The 18,723-nt window shown below is 34.2% G+C and overlaps 1 protein-coding gene and 1 pseudogene across 2 annotated transcripts; one reads left to right on the top strand and one right to left on the bottom strand.

Moving 5' to 3' along the window:
• The first annotated feature begins 539 nt into the window (after positions 1-539).
• LOC143576640 (pyridoxal 5'-phosphate synthase subunit PDX1.3-like) lies at positions 540-3,136 on the top strand. Its single transcript, XM_077060687.1, has 2 exons — positions 540-1,118; positions 2,579-3,136. Exons 1-2 carry the CDS (start codon positions 608-610, stop codon positions 2,992-2,994), a joined length of 927 nt encoding a protein of 308 aa, XP_076916802.1. The 5' UTR covers positions 540-607; the 3' UTR covers positions 2,995-3,136.
• Positions 3,137-4,666: 1,530 nt separating this feature from the next.
• Positions 4,667-6,899, bottom strand: LOC143576653 (sesquiterpene synthase TPS1-like; annotated as a pseudogene). Its single transcript, XR_013142981.1, has 6 exons — positions 6,593-6,899; positions 6,135-6,519; positions 5,814-6,031; positions 5,576-5,714; positions 5,158-5,406; positions 4,667-5,095 (listed from the first exon to the last, which is right to left on the bottom strand). The product of XR_013142981.1 is annotated as a sesquiterpene synthase TPS1-like (transcript).
• Positions 6,900-18,723: the final 11,824 nt, after the last annotated feature.

The following is an 18,723-nucleotide window of genomic DNA, read 5'->3' as shown; positions in this document are numbered from 1 at the left end:
TGTTGTTAGGCCTGTAAACGAATTGAACAAGGACACAATTGTTTCCGTTCATTTAACTTTAGACAAGCACGAACGCTTAATCGGATAATTATTTGTGTTCATGTTCGTTCATTTAAAATTTAAACGAGCAACTCACTAACATAAATGAACACAAATGAATAAAGATAAACGAGCATATATGAATAAAGAAAAACAAACACAGATAAACACAAACCAACAAATATAAAACTATCAAGTAGATGACTCATCCAAATAATATTCAATAATATGTAAACAAACATGTATTCACGAACGAGACATATGCTCATGTTTGTTCGTTTATTAAATAAACGAAGTTCCCGTCAAACAGGTCATTGAACGTTCAATTCGTTTACACTCAGGTCTACATATTGTTTTGTTTAAGAGCATTCGGGTTTGGTTCAAAGTATATTATAATGGGTTAATCACGTCAATTTTAAAAAACTAAAGGTCCTAAACCGCCGTAAACCATTATTTAAAACCAGTATATGAAGACAGCCATAACCGCCTCATTCACCATTCTTCTTATCACTCCCAAAACACACACACACACACACACACACCTAGGGTTAGGGTTTAACAAAAGCCAATGGACGGAACCGGAGTAGTGGCGGTGTACGGCAACGGCGCCATAACGGAGAGCAAGAAGTCCACGTACTCCGTCAAGGTCGGGCTGGCTCAGATGCTCCGTGGCGGCGTAATCATGGACGTCGTCAACGCCGAGCAAGCGCGTATCGCGGAAGAAGCCGGCGCGTGCGCCGTCATGGCGCTGGAGCGTGTGCCGGCGGACATCCGTGTGCAAGGCGGCGTGGCGAGGATGAGTGATCCGCAGCTGATTAAGGAAATTAAGCAGGCGGTTACGATACCGGTGATGGCGAAGGCGAGGATTGGGCATTTTGTTGAGGCGCAGATATTGGAGGCGATTGGTGTGGATTATGTGGATGAGAGTGAGGTCTTGACCTTGGCGGATGATGCTAATCATATTAATAAGCATAATTTTAGGATTCCGTTTGTTTGCGGGTGCCGCAATTTGGGCGAGGCGTTGAGGAGGATTCGGGAGGGTGCTGCCATGATTCGGACCAAAGGCGAGGCTGGGACTGGTATGGTTTTGTTTTGATATGTCTTGTTTGTTGATGATATGTTGAATTCTGCCTTTAATTTAATATTATTGTGTTGTTTAGGTTAAGATTGATTTAGAATTGGTGGCAATTGATGCGAACTTGACGCGAAACGAGTCAGAATTAATTAATTGATTGTAGATTCTCAAACATGAATTATTTATCAAGAAAAAATTGTTGTTTTGTGTATATTTGTCTTATATGAAGGAATACTTAAATAAAGCTAACAATTTTTACTTGTTTTGTGTTTATATGTCTTATTTGTTGTTAATATGTTGGAATCTGCTTTTAATTGTGTATTGTTTAGGTTTGATTTGTTGATGATATGCTGAAATCTGGCTTTATTTTTTTGTTGCTTATGCTAAAATTGATGTCAAATTTTTAGAAATTGATGAGAAACGAGTTGGAATTAACTAATTTGTTTGAAGTATTATGAACTATTTTTCAAGAACAAGATTTGTTTGCTGTGGATATTTGTCTTATATGAAGGAATACTTGAGGCCAAGCAATTCTTGCTTGTTTTGTGTATATCTGTCTTATATGAAGGAATACTTAAAGCCAAACAATTTTTATTTGTTTTGTTTATTTGTCTTATTTGCATTTGAGATATGATTTTCATTATAGTTTCATCCATTTAATTTTTAAACTGTTTTGAGCCCTAAAATATGCTAAAAATAGTCAATTTTGTTGTCCAGACTGTCATAGACGTGTACTTTTGTGAGGAAAATGGTACAAGATATACCATGAATAGAAGAGGAATTGAAGTTAAAAAGCTAAAATTTTTAATTTTAAAGCTTTGTCTTTCGTATGCTTTGAGTTTAATAGTGTTATTGTTGGTCTTTTGTTTGTGTCTGGTTTTGTTTCTGTTAAAATTTACATGTATTTTTAATTTTAAAGCTATGTCTTTCATATGTTCTTTTTGCATTTGAGATATGATTTTATTGAGATTTAAGTATTCATGCACTTAATTTTTGAACTATCTGAAACTTTGAAAATATATTCTATGAGGAAAATGGTACAAGATGTACCATGTCGATGTGAAAATTATAACTTTCAGTTTTGAAACTTTACCTTCCATTTGTTTTAGCAGAGCGTTACAGTTTTTGTTTTGTTTGGTTTTATTTATGTTAAAAGTTTTCCATGTATTTGGGGAGTCTTAGAATATAATGACAAAATGACCAAGTTACATTTTTTGAAATGCTAAAATGAGAAATAAATCAAGAATTTACTATATATTATTTATACATGGAAAAAAACATATTTTCCATAACATAATGACAAATGACCAAGTTGCATTTTATAATATGCTAAAATGAGAAACAAATAAAGAATTTACTATATCTGTATTATTTATACATGGAAAAAAAAGCATATTATTCACATTTATGTTATGAATAATAATATTCATGTGAAGAAGAATTCTTATTTATTCAACATTATAGGTAACATAATCGAGGCCGTTCGACACGTTAGATCCGTGAACGGCGACATCCGTGTCCTTGCAAACATGGACGACGACGAGGTGTTCACATTCGCCAAGAAAATAGCCGCCCCATATGACTTGGTCATGCAGACTAAACAACTTGGGCGGCTCCCAGTTGTTCAGTTTGCAGCCGGTGGTGTGGCTACACCAGCCGATGCAGCCTTGATGATGCAACTGGGGTGTGATGGTGTGTTTGTGGGCTCAGGTGTGTTCAAGAGTGGTGATCCGGCTCGTAGGGCCCGTGCTATTGTTCAAGCGGTCACACATTACACAGACCCTAAGGTACTTGCGGAGGTGAGCTGTGGGTTGGGTGAAGCCATGGTTGGGTTGAACCTTGACAAGAATGTGGAAAGGTATGCGAACCGGTCCGAGTAAGAGTAAGGGTTTGGGCTCCAAGAATGTGGTTCATCTGGTTTATGAAAGGTTTGAAAATGGTTAGCTATGCTTTGTTGTTGAAGAATGTAGGATTGCTGGAAAAATAATGTTATTATTTATATAATCAAAGACAAAAATTTTTTTTTTTATAATTTGTCACCTGTTTGAAGCTTAAACCCACTCTTAACACCATTTGTTGTGGGGTTGTCAACTAAGTTATCGCGTGACTCCTTAGGTTGCCCAAGGGCCTATCATTTCATCCCGCTTATTAATGTTTTGTCATTGATTCTTTCATGTCATTAACTCCATTGCATATTCATGTGATGAGCAATTAGTTTCTTTGGACTAAGCTTGATTATTGAGATGCTATGACTAGAGGTGCACAAATCGGGTTTTCCAAATACCCGGGTAGGGTTCGGGTCCAAGTATTGTTTCTAAAAACCATACCATATGTATCGGGCCGGGTATAAAACCGGGTATTTTAAAATCGGGTATTTGAATACCCTATTTTTGGGTATTGAAAAAAACCCAATTTTCATGGGTATAGATTGGATTTTTTAAAATGTACATTTAATAGCGATATTTTTAGGGTATAGATCGGGTATTTGAAATACCCGGTTTCAGATATTGAAAAACAGTTTCGGGTTTTCGGGTATTACAGGGTACAAATCGGGTCCGTTTCGGGTTCAGGTTGTAGTACTGAAATGCGTACCCTATCCGTACCCTACAGGTAGGGTCGGGTACACGTGTTCGGGTATTAAAAACCCGGGTATAAAAAAACCGGTTCCGGGTTTTATTTAGGATCCGGTTCGGGTTCGGGTTTGGATTTTTTTGCACCTCTAGCTATGAGAAAGATCGATAACCGTTGCACCTTGTAGCTTGTACTAATAACTTGCACTAATGTGACTTGTAACATGCACGATGACCGTTATTAAATTCACACTATTATTTTGTCTTATTTTGAAATTAAATAAAAGATCTTTGTCTTTGTGCATTTATAACACTTAGCGTCGGAGAGTCTAGACGTGTGGGTGTCGATTTTGTTAATTTATCAAAGTTACACAACGTAAATTGGTTTGATTCAAATACTATTTTATATAAATAGGGATGCAAATACAAGTCACTATCTCTATTTCAAAAACATAATTTACATTTATATTTTACCAAATATAAGGAGCCATCAGATTTCTGTTTCAAAAACGTAATTTACATTTATATTCACCAAATATTAGGAGCCATCAAATATCATCTAATGATATCCATCTTCATCTTTCTTTTTATCTCGTTTAACCATACCTTACTGATTACCTAAAAGCAATTTTGAAACAGCTCACGAGGAGCACGGCCAGGGGCTTGGGAATTTCTCTTGGAATCGAGAGTAAACGTTGAAAATCAAATGAATTCAACTAACATCCGAATGACAGATGCCAATGAAACTAATGTATGAGTCCATCAAAGAACTATCGCTCTTTGAGTGTTCAAAAATTTCGAAACACAAATCTTTTCTTGTTTCTTCAATTCTTCCTATTCCTTGCACCTCTTTTTAAAATGGAAAATGAACTCCGGAACACAACGTTGAGTCAATATATACGAATATAATTTTACATACTGAAATTTTATAACATTTGGTTAAAAAATTAGTATATCTTATTAAAGCAATACTTTCATTGATGACAATGATTTTATTGAAAACACCAAGTACAAACCACAAATCAAAATACAAACAATAACTAAAAGTACTTGACTCAAATAAGTTGAGGTCTTATCTAGGGCCTTATGAGAGATAATAGGCTATGAACATAGGAACTCAAACACTCATAACATTTATGAAACAAGACTTAATATAATCTTTCAATTCTTCTCCAACATTTTTTAAAGTATCATCATACTTATATAATGTCTCCATTACGCGTGTCAGGTTGACCACACACATTTTAAGAGCCATCGGAACATCTTTACATGTAAGCAATTCTTGATTCATATCTTTCCATGCATCTTCTACTCTTTGCTTGAACAAATCATAGACACGCTCTAGTGTCACATCATGCTCCTTCATGTAGCATTCCACACTCGACACGACATGCTTCCTTTGTTGCTCCTCCTACAGTTTTGCCCATGAATTTTACAATTACTTTAGAATAAAGAGAAAAGTTGTATGCATACCTTATGACCAACAATATCATCCATAATTCTATTAATTACAGATGCGGCTTTAACAATAGCGGGATTGCTAAGAGCCCATTTGAATGACTCTTCTGAGACAGTATCGCCCATGCTCATAAAACTTGATGTTGTAAGCATTATGTAGCCACAACTTATGAATGAAACTGATTCATGCTCCTCCAATGTTGGTACATACCCATCATGTATCCATTTTGCTTCAATCATGTAATATCTATTCAACTCTTTCATCTGCAAAGAAAAAAATCATGAACTGTTTGGATTATACACTTTCAAAAATTTCCTTGAAACACTTGCAATTCTACAAATATCCTAGAAATAAAAAATATTTGAGAAATGGTACACTCGGTTCATTTGTTCTATCGTGGCCAACATCAGTATAAAAAGAACATAAACTGACCGCCTCTTTGGCATAGTTAACTTGATACGCTTTTCCTTCGGTTGCCAGGATTTTCTCTATTTCATCATAACAATCCAAGAGTATTTTGTATGTCAACTTCATGTAATCTGGAAGTGTGTCGATGCAGGTAATTGACCACCTAAAATATAATGTACAAAAGAGTATAATGTCATCAATTAATTTGATTATAAGAGAAGGACTATGATATGTCATCAATTACTATGATATGTTTACATACCTTTGAACTGCTTCGGTGAAAAGCACAAGTTCTTCATAAGTACCGTAAGAATCATAAGTGTCATCTAAAATTGTTGCCATTTTTATCACTTTTGTTAAAAACATTCTCGAACGAGAATATTGAGGTCAAAGTAGACACCTACAATCCAAAAATAGGATTCAACCAATCTATCTCTTATATAATGCAGATTCTTTGGAGGATCAAAAGCTTTCCACCACCTACAATAATTTAGAACACAAGGACAACAAAAAATAAACACCATTTCAAATGCATAGTTATTATAACTAACTAATGAATGGGCAAAGTCGCAAAGAAACGTACTTGGAAAGTTCGCTAAGCTCCTTTTTGTGCGAGGATCGAACCCTATTGAATTCCAACTTTGCAAGTCTTAGTAAGGATTCATTATGTGAATCTTGTTGTTCATAGAAAGGTATGTATCGCAAGGCTTCTAGTCTTGGCAACCTCTTCCATATAGGTCGCTCTAGCGCTTCTTGTATGTGCTTTGAAAGAGAAAGAGTACAGTTCCATCGAACGGGATCCTTTATTATCTTTTGAAGTTGTTTTGCAAAAACATGAGCTTCATCTAGTACAACTTCGCCTCTGATGCTCATATATGTTGCTTCGTATAATTCAAGCATTTCTTGAACATTACTAGTTAAGGATTCCTTAAAAGATCCCTCACCATCCTTGTACTTATTGAAAATATCTGATTTCATCATCTAAAAATGTTAATTTCTAATCCATTGTGATTAGTAAATTGAAGTTATATATGCACTCACCACATGAAACATAAAACCCATGTTGTCGAAGGAGTCGAAACCAAAGGGAAACACTACCACCGTTCCAGTAATCACCGTATACAGTATATATACAGTGGAGTGCTTGCTCAATCTCTTGTTCAAAACAGTAGGCGATGCCGAGGCGTTGGATATCATTGACTAGTTTTAACAAGTAAGTATGTTTGGTCGGATCATCCGACGCTGCCTGTATGTCTTTCTTCACTTCTTCATTCAGGCTTTCTAACATTTGATTTACATTAGCTTGCTCTTCTTGCTAAATTAAAAGGTTGTCATATGAAATTAGATTAGGTGCAGCTTCCAAGTTAGATCATAAGCATACTCGCTTGCAAACACCATTTTCATAGTTCATATTTTCTTTTTCTTTTTTTTAAGAAAAGTTATTTGATGTTGGTTACAAAAAGATTATCAAAAGGTTTATATGCTTCCATATATATGTCAATCATATGTACCTCATCATAGACGAGAAACATATCTCCCCAAAGACTTGGATGAAAGTTTGCAAGCGGGCGAACAACCACCTTCTGTTTAAGGTTCGTATGTTCTTCTCCGATGATAATCTACAGTTTAATATGCATGTATTTATAGAGTTGTGATGAAGTAAGACCCTCATGACGTCAATCTGAACCTGAGAAGAAAAAAAAGTTAAATATATTGACGATGTACTTTTTAAATAAACGAGGTTGCAACTAACAAGCTTTTGAATCTTTTGTTAAATCAGGACCACCCGGTAGTACACTAGTACTAGTAAATGTATAGCTTTTCTAGATAACTTACAAACTATGGTGGTGTGCTACATTTGTGAACAAGAGTAAAATAACAATTGCATAAGTTGTACAATGTGAAACATCAAGCGAACACGAAAATAGAAAGTTACATACTTACATTTGTGTCAAAAACATGTGTTTTTGGAAAACGTACGAGGAGACAACATGCGTTTTTGGAAAAAGAGGTAACTTCGTCCACGTCATAAACACATATAAATCTAAATAATCACGTAATTGTATGAAAATTACGCACACACATAAATTCATATATCTATAGTTACGCAACTTATATAAATAACTACATAACTTATATAATAGTTATACAACTAATTTATCAAATCATGCATGTAAATAATCACGCACATTAAATCTTGTTTTTTTAAAAAAAAAAATCATTTTTTTAATATTGCAATAGGGTAGTTGATTGCGGTGCTACGTAGCTTGTATAATTATGATAGATTGGATATTTGTTTTTGCGCAAGATCGTGTTTTAAATTTATAAAAGTAATTTCTACAAAGACTAAACACACACAAAATAGGTAAGTGTATCTATCGTATATGTTGAATAGTATTGGTAAGAACCAAGTATTGATCCGTAGACACAAATGTTTCTAATAATAAATCGTTGTTTTACTTTAATCGGAGGTTTTAATCATTTCGGGGTTAATTTTTGAACTTTTTTTAAAATATAAATACTTATATATAATATATAGGTGACCAAGACGAGAAATTCTAAACAAGTAATTCAATTATATGAAGGTTACCATTTAAGATCAAGAATCCACTCCATTTTATCCTTGATAATTAATTTGTAAACATGTGGTAAACTTACCGTAATAATAGATGATAGATAACTCCTTAAACCTTAAGTGAGCATCATTGACATAAAAGCAACTAGCGTGCGCATTTTAAAGTCGAACCTTTCCTAATGTCACGCTACCACGAGAATGTTAATTTAAGTTGGTAAGTAGTTTCGTAAAGTAGAAAGATTAGGATTGACTTTGATTTCTCAAATACCAATTCTAACAACTTCGGGTGGTTATAGTTCATCATATAATCTCCCCTTGGTTGATTAAAGTAGGTTATAATTACACATTCAATTAACATATGATTTCTTTAACTAGCATGATATCCTAAGTAATGCCATTTTCGGATTACCAATACTTAGAAAAATAGATCATAACTTATATCTCATCATTTCTAAGTACAATATAAGGATCCATGTTTCGATAATTTATCAAATTATTTCTATTTTTCAAGAACATGAATCGATCATGAACGATTGCCAATAGAATTGACAATCACCAACTTTGAATTGTTGATTTAAGACGGTGAAACATTTCTCATCAAAAGATAATTGTAAGATAACCATGTACTTTACTAGACTAACCACATGTTTTATATAATTATCAAGTAAAACAAAACTTCTTTATAGATATTAGATGGTGAATGGAGTTTAGCTCATAATGAGCATGGTGAATAACATTAGGATGGATGATGATAACAAACACATGATTAAACTAGAACAATCTAACAAAATGTGGATGAATCTTCCTTCTTAATGACGATGATGGATGATGATGATGGATAATGATTATGATTGATGATGATGACCTCCAAGCCTTCAAACTCTTCACTACATCTTCAATGTGAGTGTAATTGTGTGTTTTTATAAGTGAAAACCGGATAGAACTCTCTTCAAGGCACACCAAATGAGTGCAACATGAACCACTATTTATAGGCAATCTGGAGTGTGAAGCACGGCCCCGTGCTTACGTAAGCACGCCCCCGTGCATTTTTATGACATGTGCCAAATTCATTTTGTCTTTTCTTGTAGACGACCACGGCCCTGTGGTTGAGGAGCACGACCCCATGCTTTTGTTCCCAGTTTTAGTCTTTTCTTGTAGATTTTTGTCTTTTCTGGTGTTCAGAAGCATGGGGGCGTGTTTCTTGAGGCATGGGGGCGTGTTTCTTATTTTTCTTGTGTTTTCTTCTGTTTTTCTTCGTCTTTTCGTTTGTTTCTTCGTTTGGGGCTTGGTTTCACATGAAATTACATTTTATTATGATAAGTAGCCTTTTATGCTATGTTATTTGATAGAAATTGCAGTTTTTAGAGATTATTTGATGCTGAAAAGATGTATAACTTTATGTACATCAGTAGTCATATTAAAAAGAATAAACTAATCGATTATGGTGTGGTTTCTAAAAAAATATTGTATAAAAAGTTATGGATATTTAAAAATACGGGAGCACTTGAAAAAAGTCAACAATAATAATGCATCAAATATTACCCCTTGAGGCTTTTTCATCCTTAAAAAAACTGTCACTTAACCCTTAAATAATCAATCTGCAAGTGACACATTAATCGTTGAATAATGGTACGTGGCACCACGACGGACCACCAAAGGTTACGCTAACGGTCCGCCGACGACTGTGATAGATTCGTTGTCAGAGCGACCATGACACGTTTCTCGTGACTCGACCAAAATAAGGACTGACGGACCACTGTTGATCTCTTGATGGTTCACCGGGTCTGAGCTCGATCAGTACAAATATTGGGAACTAGCAACCTTATTCTAGCCATCTCACCTCACATCATACCTCGAAAATCGTTCCCTAAACCCCAATACTCGATTCCCGACTCTGACGAGTTGTTTTCGATCTATTACGACATCCCAACGATCCGATCAGAAGCCGTAGAAGAATTCTTGAGCTCTTAAATTAAGTAGATGTGTTGTCCGACCAATTTCCAATACCTTAAGCTATCAAGGTAGTAGTTATGCTAATAATTTTATTAAGCTTAGCTAAACCTAATTCGAGGCATGGTAAAACCTATACCGACAGTTCTAGCCTAAAAGGTATTGACACTAAGGTTTCTTACTCAAGAAGAAACGTCATTTTAAAACAAAAATAAAGATTTTAAATAGTTTTAAACTTTAAATAAATGAATGTTATAAAGAAAGGTTTGAAACTATAAAACAATATCTTATAGGGTCTGTAGTCGGATCCTACTAAGATAAGACAGTTATGTAAACCTATTGTAATAGGTTATGCATCTGATACGATAGAGATTTTTAGAACAAAATTCACGAAACCGAGTAGAAAGATGAATACTTTAAATCTTTAAACTTTTAATCAAATTGATTTACTAAAAAAGAGTCGTCTGTCTTAAATAGTCAATAAAACATTTGAATGAGATAATGAAATCCCTAAAACGTCACAACACAAGACATAATAAAAACACTTGGACTAAATCCACAAGTGTCTGGATCCATGCATATTTGATTTTTGGTAGGTATATCGGGAATCATTCTCAAGTACCCAGATTACTATATTACAGGGAAACTGTGCTCCTAGGGTAGTTTTGTAAGAAAACTATACGGTATTTTAACGAGAATTACGAAATGTTTTTGAGTCCGTTAGCTTTTCATTATATGACGTATTTTTATAAGTGTTTTAAGGTGGCTAAGCGTAGAAGGTGGTATGAGAATTAGGAGTCATGCAAGCTAAGGATAGACGGGTGCTAAAATTTAGATGACTCAAAATTTGTTTAATGAAATCCTTGTGTCTTCTAGACTTAATTAAACAGATGTTTTGTAACAATTACTCGGATGTTTAAATCTCGGAGTTTTAATATATAAGTGAATATTTTGAATTAAAAGTCTCTCCCTAAATGAAAGTAACTCTGATATTTTACAAAACAGAAGCAACTGCTAGTCACACCCCAGACCAACAGCACCTACAAAAACAAACTTTCACAAACTCACATATAAGCCTGGCTTTAAATTGCAAACCTTCCTAAAAGACCCTTCATTTGACTCTACAAATTAATAAGAAACATCCAAAAAATATTACATGCATTGTAACATCGTGAAAATTTCGAGTTCAAAATGTCAATTTTCCAAAGTTAATGGACTGAAAATGCCAAATTCCAAACCTTAGTTTTTAAAGTGAAAATTCTGATTTTCTGACCCATCTGCGATGGTTCATCAGAGAGACCCATCGCGATACGCGATGGGGTTTCTGACACGTGTGCCACGTGGCACACGGTGGCATCATCTGTTGTCACGTGTCAGCACGGGGCAACACTGCTGCCACGTGTCGCCACGTGGCAGATCTATGTGGTGATTCAGTAGGCGTACATCGTGGTACGCGATAGGCCAGCCCAGGAATCCATCGCGTACCGCGATGGGAGCCAATTTTATGTGTATAAATAGCAAGGTCCGGGTTCTCATTTGCCACACACCAAAATCAGTATTACTTTCTCTCTCTAATATCTCTCTAAATCCTGACAATCGTATTCTCGATCCACCTCGATTTGCGTGCCCTAATTCCTCGATAAGCGTATCCCGACCTTCGATTTCCGTGTCAACGTTTCCTCAAAGTTCGTGCCACCCTCCACCCGCATACGATCGAGAAGGCGTTGTTGTAATGGCGAGGAGTCTCGAAAGACGTGTCGACGAGTGTTGAAGTTGGCATGCTAAGAATTGTTCAAAACGATAAAGGAGACCAATCTACGTTGGAGTGCTGCTCGAGTTCCTAGGGTTTCCAATACGCCACTAAGGTTAGGCGTAACGACAATTCAATATAATGAAATATTATATTATAAGGCTTAAGTCTTAAGTCGAGGTTATACTCGATCCCTCGATAAAAGAAATACGAACATAACAAAGAAATGAATAAGAATATGATTTGACAAATATGTATGTGTGTAAGTATATATGATTATATTCTTTGTTATGAAATTATTATTTAAGTAATAAAGAGTATTCTTGAATAATAAAAAGAAAAGATTACGTTTCTTAGAGAAGAAGAAACGTCGGGTTTTAAATATAAACTAAAGGTTTATAATTACTTTTAAATTAAAGGTTTTCAAGTAAAAGAAAATGAACTAAAGGTTCATCGAGGTTGAGATATAAAATAAGACTAAAGGTCTTAAGCTGGATCGTGTATCCGACTAACAAATGGTTATACTCATACTATAGGTGCGAGATAGCAAGGGAAAGACCCTCGGACGGTGTTGAAGCCGATCCCAAAGCGATAAGGTGAATACGCCCCCAAACTTTTATAAACTTGTTTTCAAATAAGTCAAACATGTTATATGAAATTGTTTACAAGGAACTATGTGTTCCTAAAACCGTTATAAGTAAGAGTATAAACCTAGCCCTCAGCTGTGGTATACGTATGTCTGAATCCTTACATAGGTGGTACTATGCGATGAATGGGCACATCGCACCACCCTTGGTTGTAGGATGCTCTCCTGCATGGAGTACGACCGTTGTGTATATTTACGGGTACTTAACTAAGTCGAACGTTGCGGTGTTTGCTGAGGTGACCTAGAGTAGAGGCTCGAGTTTATAATGTGTTATTTAACTTTGTTATTCCTAAGCCACGATGGGCCGAGGCAGACGTAGTCTCGAGGGGTAATAAAGTAAAAGAAAATATTTTTGCGTCAGCGTGTTCACCAGCATTCGTTGTTAACGTATTTTCTTACATTTTGCAGGTGAACAAGATTAGCACTTGGAGTGACGAAGTGCTTTGAATATCCGATGGCTCGGATTTATTTTGTAAACTTAATATAGGCTTTGTAAATATGAAACAAGTAATGTTTTGTTAACAACTTAAACGGGTATTTTATAATCCCGTCTTTTTGAATATATGTAAATGTTATATTTCGATCCTTAAAGTTTTATAAGTCTTCCGCAAACTAACGCAACTCTGATTTATTTACAATTATGGTATCAACTATGGATCACACTCCTAGGCCTAAGATGGGGGTGTGACATGCATCTAAAATTAATTTTCAAATTACTTTTATATTAAATTGTTTTTTTATATCATATATGTTTAAACAATAAACTATAATATAAAAATAAATAGCAAATTAAAAAAAAGTAAACTAAAAATAACATTTAAAAACACACTTGTTCATAAATTAAATTAAAAATCAAAATACTTTGTTAAAATTATTTATATATTTATAATTTATTTATTAAAAATTACCCATTTTTCTATCTTCTTTCTCTTACCTTCACTCTCTCTTTTTCTTTCTTTATAAACTTTTATATGTTTAAACTATTGATCTCTACAAACTTTTATTTGTTTTCCTCCTACCCCCGTCATCTTTTTCTTGATGTTATTGATATTTTTCCTTTTGGTATAAAAAAATATGTAGTCGTTGGAGATGGGGAGTGACCCGTCGTGGGATGTCCGACGCCGTCTGCTTTTGGAGACGTACCCCCTATATTTACTTTTATTAAATATATACTCCGCTCCCAAGTTTTTCACTAATACGATTTAAACTTTTTGGTTTTTCTGCACCATTTTATTATATTCTATTATTGTTTTTTAAAAAAAAATCATATTTTAAATTCTTTTTCCTTATTTCTTTTTGCACATTATAAAACATTTTTTTAGTTTTTAAAAATAACCAAAACAATTTACATAAACAAATTGTTTATTTTCTTAAATAAAAAGAAAAAATATGTTTTTTTTCTCTAGAAGCGTTTTAGTTTTTTAGAGTGATTTTTTAAAATTAATTTTGGAGATTGCTTACCTTTATTAAAATCGAATTGTTTATTAATAAATAAAAATGACTAAATGTAACATCCTAAAATTTATAATGTTAAATAAAGAAAGTTACGTTTAGTGATTTCGCGTTATTAATTAATTAATGTCGAGTAAAGATTGGATCATGGACTTAGATTAATTAAGATGGGTTAAATGAGAATGGGCCTTAGGTCCATGGGCTTTAAGAGATATAAATATCCCCTAAGCCAACCTAAAACCCTAAACCCTCATTTCATTTCCATCATAATCTCTACACACTCAAAAACACACACATACACTACACCATATTCGGCCGAGAGAGAGAGAGAGAGAGAGAGAGACATCCGAGACCAAGAATCAAGCCGACCATTATTAGATCTTCAATATACGAGATAACCAAGCAAACCGCGACCACACCGAACGTATAAAAGGTATGTTCTTGACCTTTAAAGTTTACGTAGTATTGAACGTTTTTACCTTAAAGGTCCAAGCTTTATAGTATATACGGGATATATATACGAACGAAACGGTTAGGGAACGTAGGGGGTGATGTCGAACCATAACAAGGGTATTAAAATCGCCAAAATGCTTGATAAAAACCAAACCCGTAGCTGACCTGAATAACTTCGCCTTCAAAGCTTAACTTCGCCTACGGCCAAGTTCGCCTAACTGGTAACTTCGCCTAAGGCCAAGTTCGCCTAAGGGCCAAGTTCGCCTAACTGATAACTTCGCCTAAGGCCAAGTTCGCCTAACTGATAACTTCGCCTAAAGCTAAGTTCGCTTAAGGTTTAACTTCGCCTAAAGTTAAGTTCGCTTAGAAAATAAATTAAAAACCTAATAGCTCGACCCCAGCCAGGGGCTCTGCCCCTTGGACCCTGCTAGGGGCTGCCGCCCCTAGACCCCGCTGTCAGGGGCGCTGCCCCCGGACCCCCGTTCGTTGTGGGTAATAGTTAAGACTAGAAAGATGATATGAGTAGTGATAGTTAATTGATACGTATACTTGTTATACAGTCAGCCGTGCACAACTGAAGAAAGGGATTACGATTAACGGTGAACGTAACCGTGTTCAGGTGAGTTTCTAGCCCCAATTATGTGTTATGTTTTCGGGGCTGTGTGCATACTCGATATGTTTGTTAATAGCTTATGCTAAGAGATAAGTGTATGCCTTATGTGAATGATGTGATATGTATGAATGATGGCTTGACGGTACGTGAACGATCTTCGGATATTGCACGTACTGTCAGGTTGTAACGCTAATTATAAGGTAAGTATGATATGTATGCTTATGTGTATGAATGTGATAAAGTTAATAAAAGAAGGAAATGATGGTTGTATGGTTACGAAGAGGGTACCGGGCCCTAATAATACTCGAGGTATGATGTATGGTTGTATGGTAACGAAGAGGGAATCGAACCCTACTAATATTCGAGAACTAGGGAACCGAACCCTACTAATATTCGAGGAAAGAGGGTACCGAGCCCTAATAATACTCGAGGAAAGAGGGTACCGAGCCCTAATAATACTCGAGGAAGGAGGGTACCGAGCCCTAATAATACTCGAGGAATGTAGGGCGTAATGCTCTTTATAACGTAAGATATGAAAGTAAGTTAATACAAAAGAAAGTATGAAAGTATGAATGAAAGAATATAAGTTTATGTGTATTGTATAGTGTATGATTAACTAGAACTCACTCAGCGTAGCTGACTTTTAGTATGCACGCAGGTGAGTAGGATGAGGCAGCTCGCTTGAGGAGACACGTGGCACTGAATAAGAGGCTGGCATCGGAAGACTCAAGACGTTTAAGTTTAATGTTTCGTTTATTTTTAAAGACAAAATGATGTTTTAAGACAAGACGTGTTTTGTTATGAAATGTTTTATGAAAGCTTTTATATTCCGCGAATGTTTTAATTAACTCTGATATTTAGAACTGCGTTTATGAGTAAATCCAACACGAAAGTAGGGCTACCGGTAACGGGGCCTTACACTAAATAACATAACACTTGATCAAAAAGTTTATTTTTTTCTCATATGAATTTAATCTCATGCACCTGAATCTAACATAAAAAAATCAATTGATATTTGTTTATCGGGCAAAAAACATATGATAAGATAAAAATATATAAAATTTATCGTTTTATAATGCATCTAATGATAAATATTATTATTATGATCAAGAACAATAAACATAATTTTTTTTATAGTTTATGATTGATATTTTAATGAAAGGCACTAAAATGACCAAAAATGTTGGATGAGACTAGTATGTAAAAAAATTATCAGAGGAGAGAGTGTATAACAAGTAAGAAAGTACAGTACGTTTAGCCTAACCCTATATTAAAACAAACATATATGAACACACGACACATAACTAGAGTGTTCACATATGCTAACACATAGACTATAATTCTTCGACTATTACCTACGAGGACACAATTATATTGGCATTTTAAAAAATTGAAGACATGAACTTTGTTTTCAATGGATTTCAATCGGTATGGTTTCTATTCATTCACCTACATGTACTTCCAACCCTAAAATTATTGATCGGTAAATGCTTATATTACATGTTTATATCATATATTAACATTTTTTACTTTATATTTTGTTATTTTTCAACCAGTTTTATACAGGAGTCTCTAACCTATTTGTTTAATTAAGTTTTCTAAAATTAGATAACTTAGTCGACTATCCTAAACTAAATTATCTTCATTGTTTTTTTATAAACTAAATTATCTTCATTGTTTTTTTTTACATATTTCTAGATATAATTTTTTTGAAAGTGAAAAAATAAAACATATAATAGTTTATGTATCAAAAATACACAAGCCTACATAAGATTAACTGTGTGTGGGTAGAGTGTAAGACTGTGTAGGTGCATTTTTCAATTTTTTTTTACAATAATCACCAATTTGTGTATTTGTATAAAGAAAATTTTAATTATGTAGGTTGTTAAAAGCTTGTGTATGTATATGTTAATCTAGTTTTCTAAATACATACTGAATGTGTAAACTGTTAAAGTTTGTGTGGGTATATGTTGATTTAGTTCTCCGAATACATATAAACTATATAGGCTCTTAAAAATTTGTGTAGGTATATGTTGGTTGTATAATGATATGTTATTTAATGGTAGTTATGAATGATTTCATGTGTAAATTTTATGCTAAGTGTAGATGAATGTTTATATGCTAGGTTGTTTGTATTAATTATGTATATAATTTGAAAATTTTATGCTAAGTGTAGATGAATGTTTATATGCTAGGTTGTTTGTATTATTCATGTATATAATTTGAAGTTGTATATATGATGCAATTATGAATATGTAAATGGAATATATGACCGCTAAAAAAGATAATACATATAATAGGTTTAAAAGTATTGACTTAGGTGTCACGTAGGGATGAGCAAATGGTATTAGGTATTGGTACTGATTTTGCAAATGGTATTAGGTATTGGTACTGATTTTGCTTATGGTGTGTTTTAATTCTTTTTGTGTTAAGATGATTAAAGGATATTGTGTTTTTAGTTTATGATGTTCAACATATCGTGTTTTAGTTAAGTTCATGATGTTATATCGATGGTACTATGGTAACAAGTGTTCTAGAAAGATTAAATATGAAAAAGATGATGCATGTGAGGTTGGAATCCTAGTCGTCAATCTTAAAATCGGAGAGATAAAGCAACTAACCGGGAAACTTAATCATTAGAACCCTATATATAACAAAACTTAAACATCATCAAAGGTAGGAGTGTGTAAAAATGAATTGGTTGGGATACTATTCGTCATTTATAACTATTATATATGTAAAGTATATCTACACGTGTGTAATAAGAAAATAATTTACTACAAAAAGTGATCTGGCACGTGTAGTAAGAAAATAGTTTACAAAAGTTGATTTCGGCTAAACATGCCTTATTTGACAAAAAATAATGTTTAAAATTGTAGTAGTAGGTAATTTTTTGTTTTATCTTTGTTAATGTGGTAGCATTTTGACTTTCATTGAACTCTTAAACCTAGCAGTACTTTTATGTGGACTAGTTTTTGTAACTCTTCTAGACATATTACGCTTGTAGTGTAGCATTGGGGTCAAGAATGGCTATGGGTATTTTCACAGAATCGAGCTGTGTCATCAAATTTAATACCATCCAATGGTACATACAATGTAACAGATACATGTAACATGTTGTGAATAATACCATTCAATTCTATTGGTAGATCAGTCAATAAACAACTTACCCTACACGAGCGATGATTTTGAACAACACAAAGAATTGTGGATTGATTATTCATGCTTATGTTAATCGATGACTCATCTCCAATGAGATAACATAACGAAATTTCCCCTTATGTTAATCGATGACTCATCTCCAATGAGATATAACATAACAAAATCTCCCCGTTAAAAGGTCTTTTAACGGGACGGGACTAGAACGTCGACTTTCTTGTATTTAGATTACCGCATTTACATATTGGGTTACCGCACTCTCCAGATGCCCCACTCTGGCCCAGAGTGGGTTGTTTTAACCGGGCCAATGCTGGGTCAGAGTTTGGGGCGTTTCCAAAGAACACCGAGGTCGTTATGACACCCATAAGAGCAGAACTCTCTTGACGTCCTGATGTGTTACAGGTAACACATGGTAGTTCTTAATTTAGTTTGTAGTTCTTAATTCTTAAGATAATACAAATAAAAAAAAAGAAAAGAAAGTTGTTATCCTGAAATCCATAAAACTTTCCATTTTATTATACTACTTACAAAACATGTATAACGTACATAAACTTGAAAGAAACCATACATAAAA

Source organism: Bidens hawaiensis, unplaced genomic scaffold (genome assembly GCF_021521415.1).
Source record: "Bidens hawaiensis isolate Kalapana, Puna unplaced genomic scaffold, B.hawaiensis_p1.1 tig00028250_1, whole genome shotgun sequence".
NCBI classification, from domain to species: domain Eukaryota; kingdom Viridiplantae; phylum Streptophyta; class Magnoliopsida; order Asterales; family Asteraceae; genus Bidens; species Bidens hawaiensis.
This window is presented reverse-complemented; position numbering and strand designations above follow the sequence as displayed.

Coding starts and splice junctions, on each gene's coding strand:
- LOC143576640 (XM_077060687.1), top strand. CDS start 608: ATGGACGGAACCGGAGTAGTGGCGGTGTACGGCAACGGCGCCATAACG. Junction 1,119..2,578: donor CAAAGGCGAGGCTGGGACTG/GTATGGTTTTGT, acceptor TCAACATTATAG/GTAACATAATCGAGGCCGTT.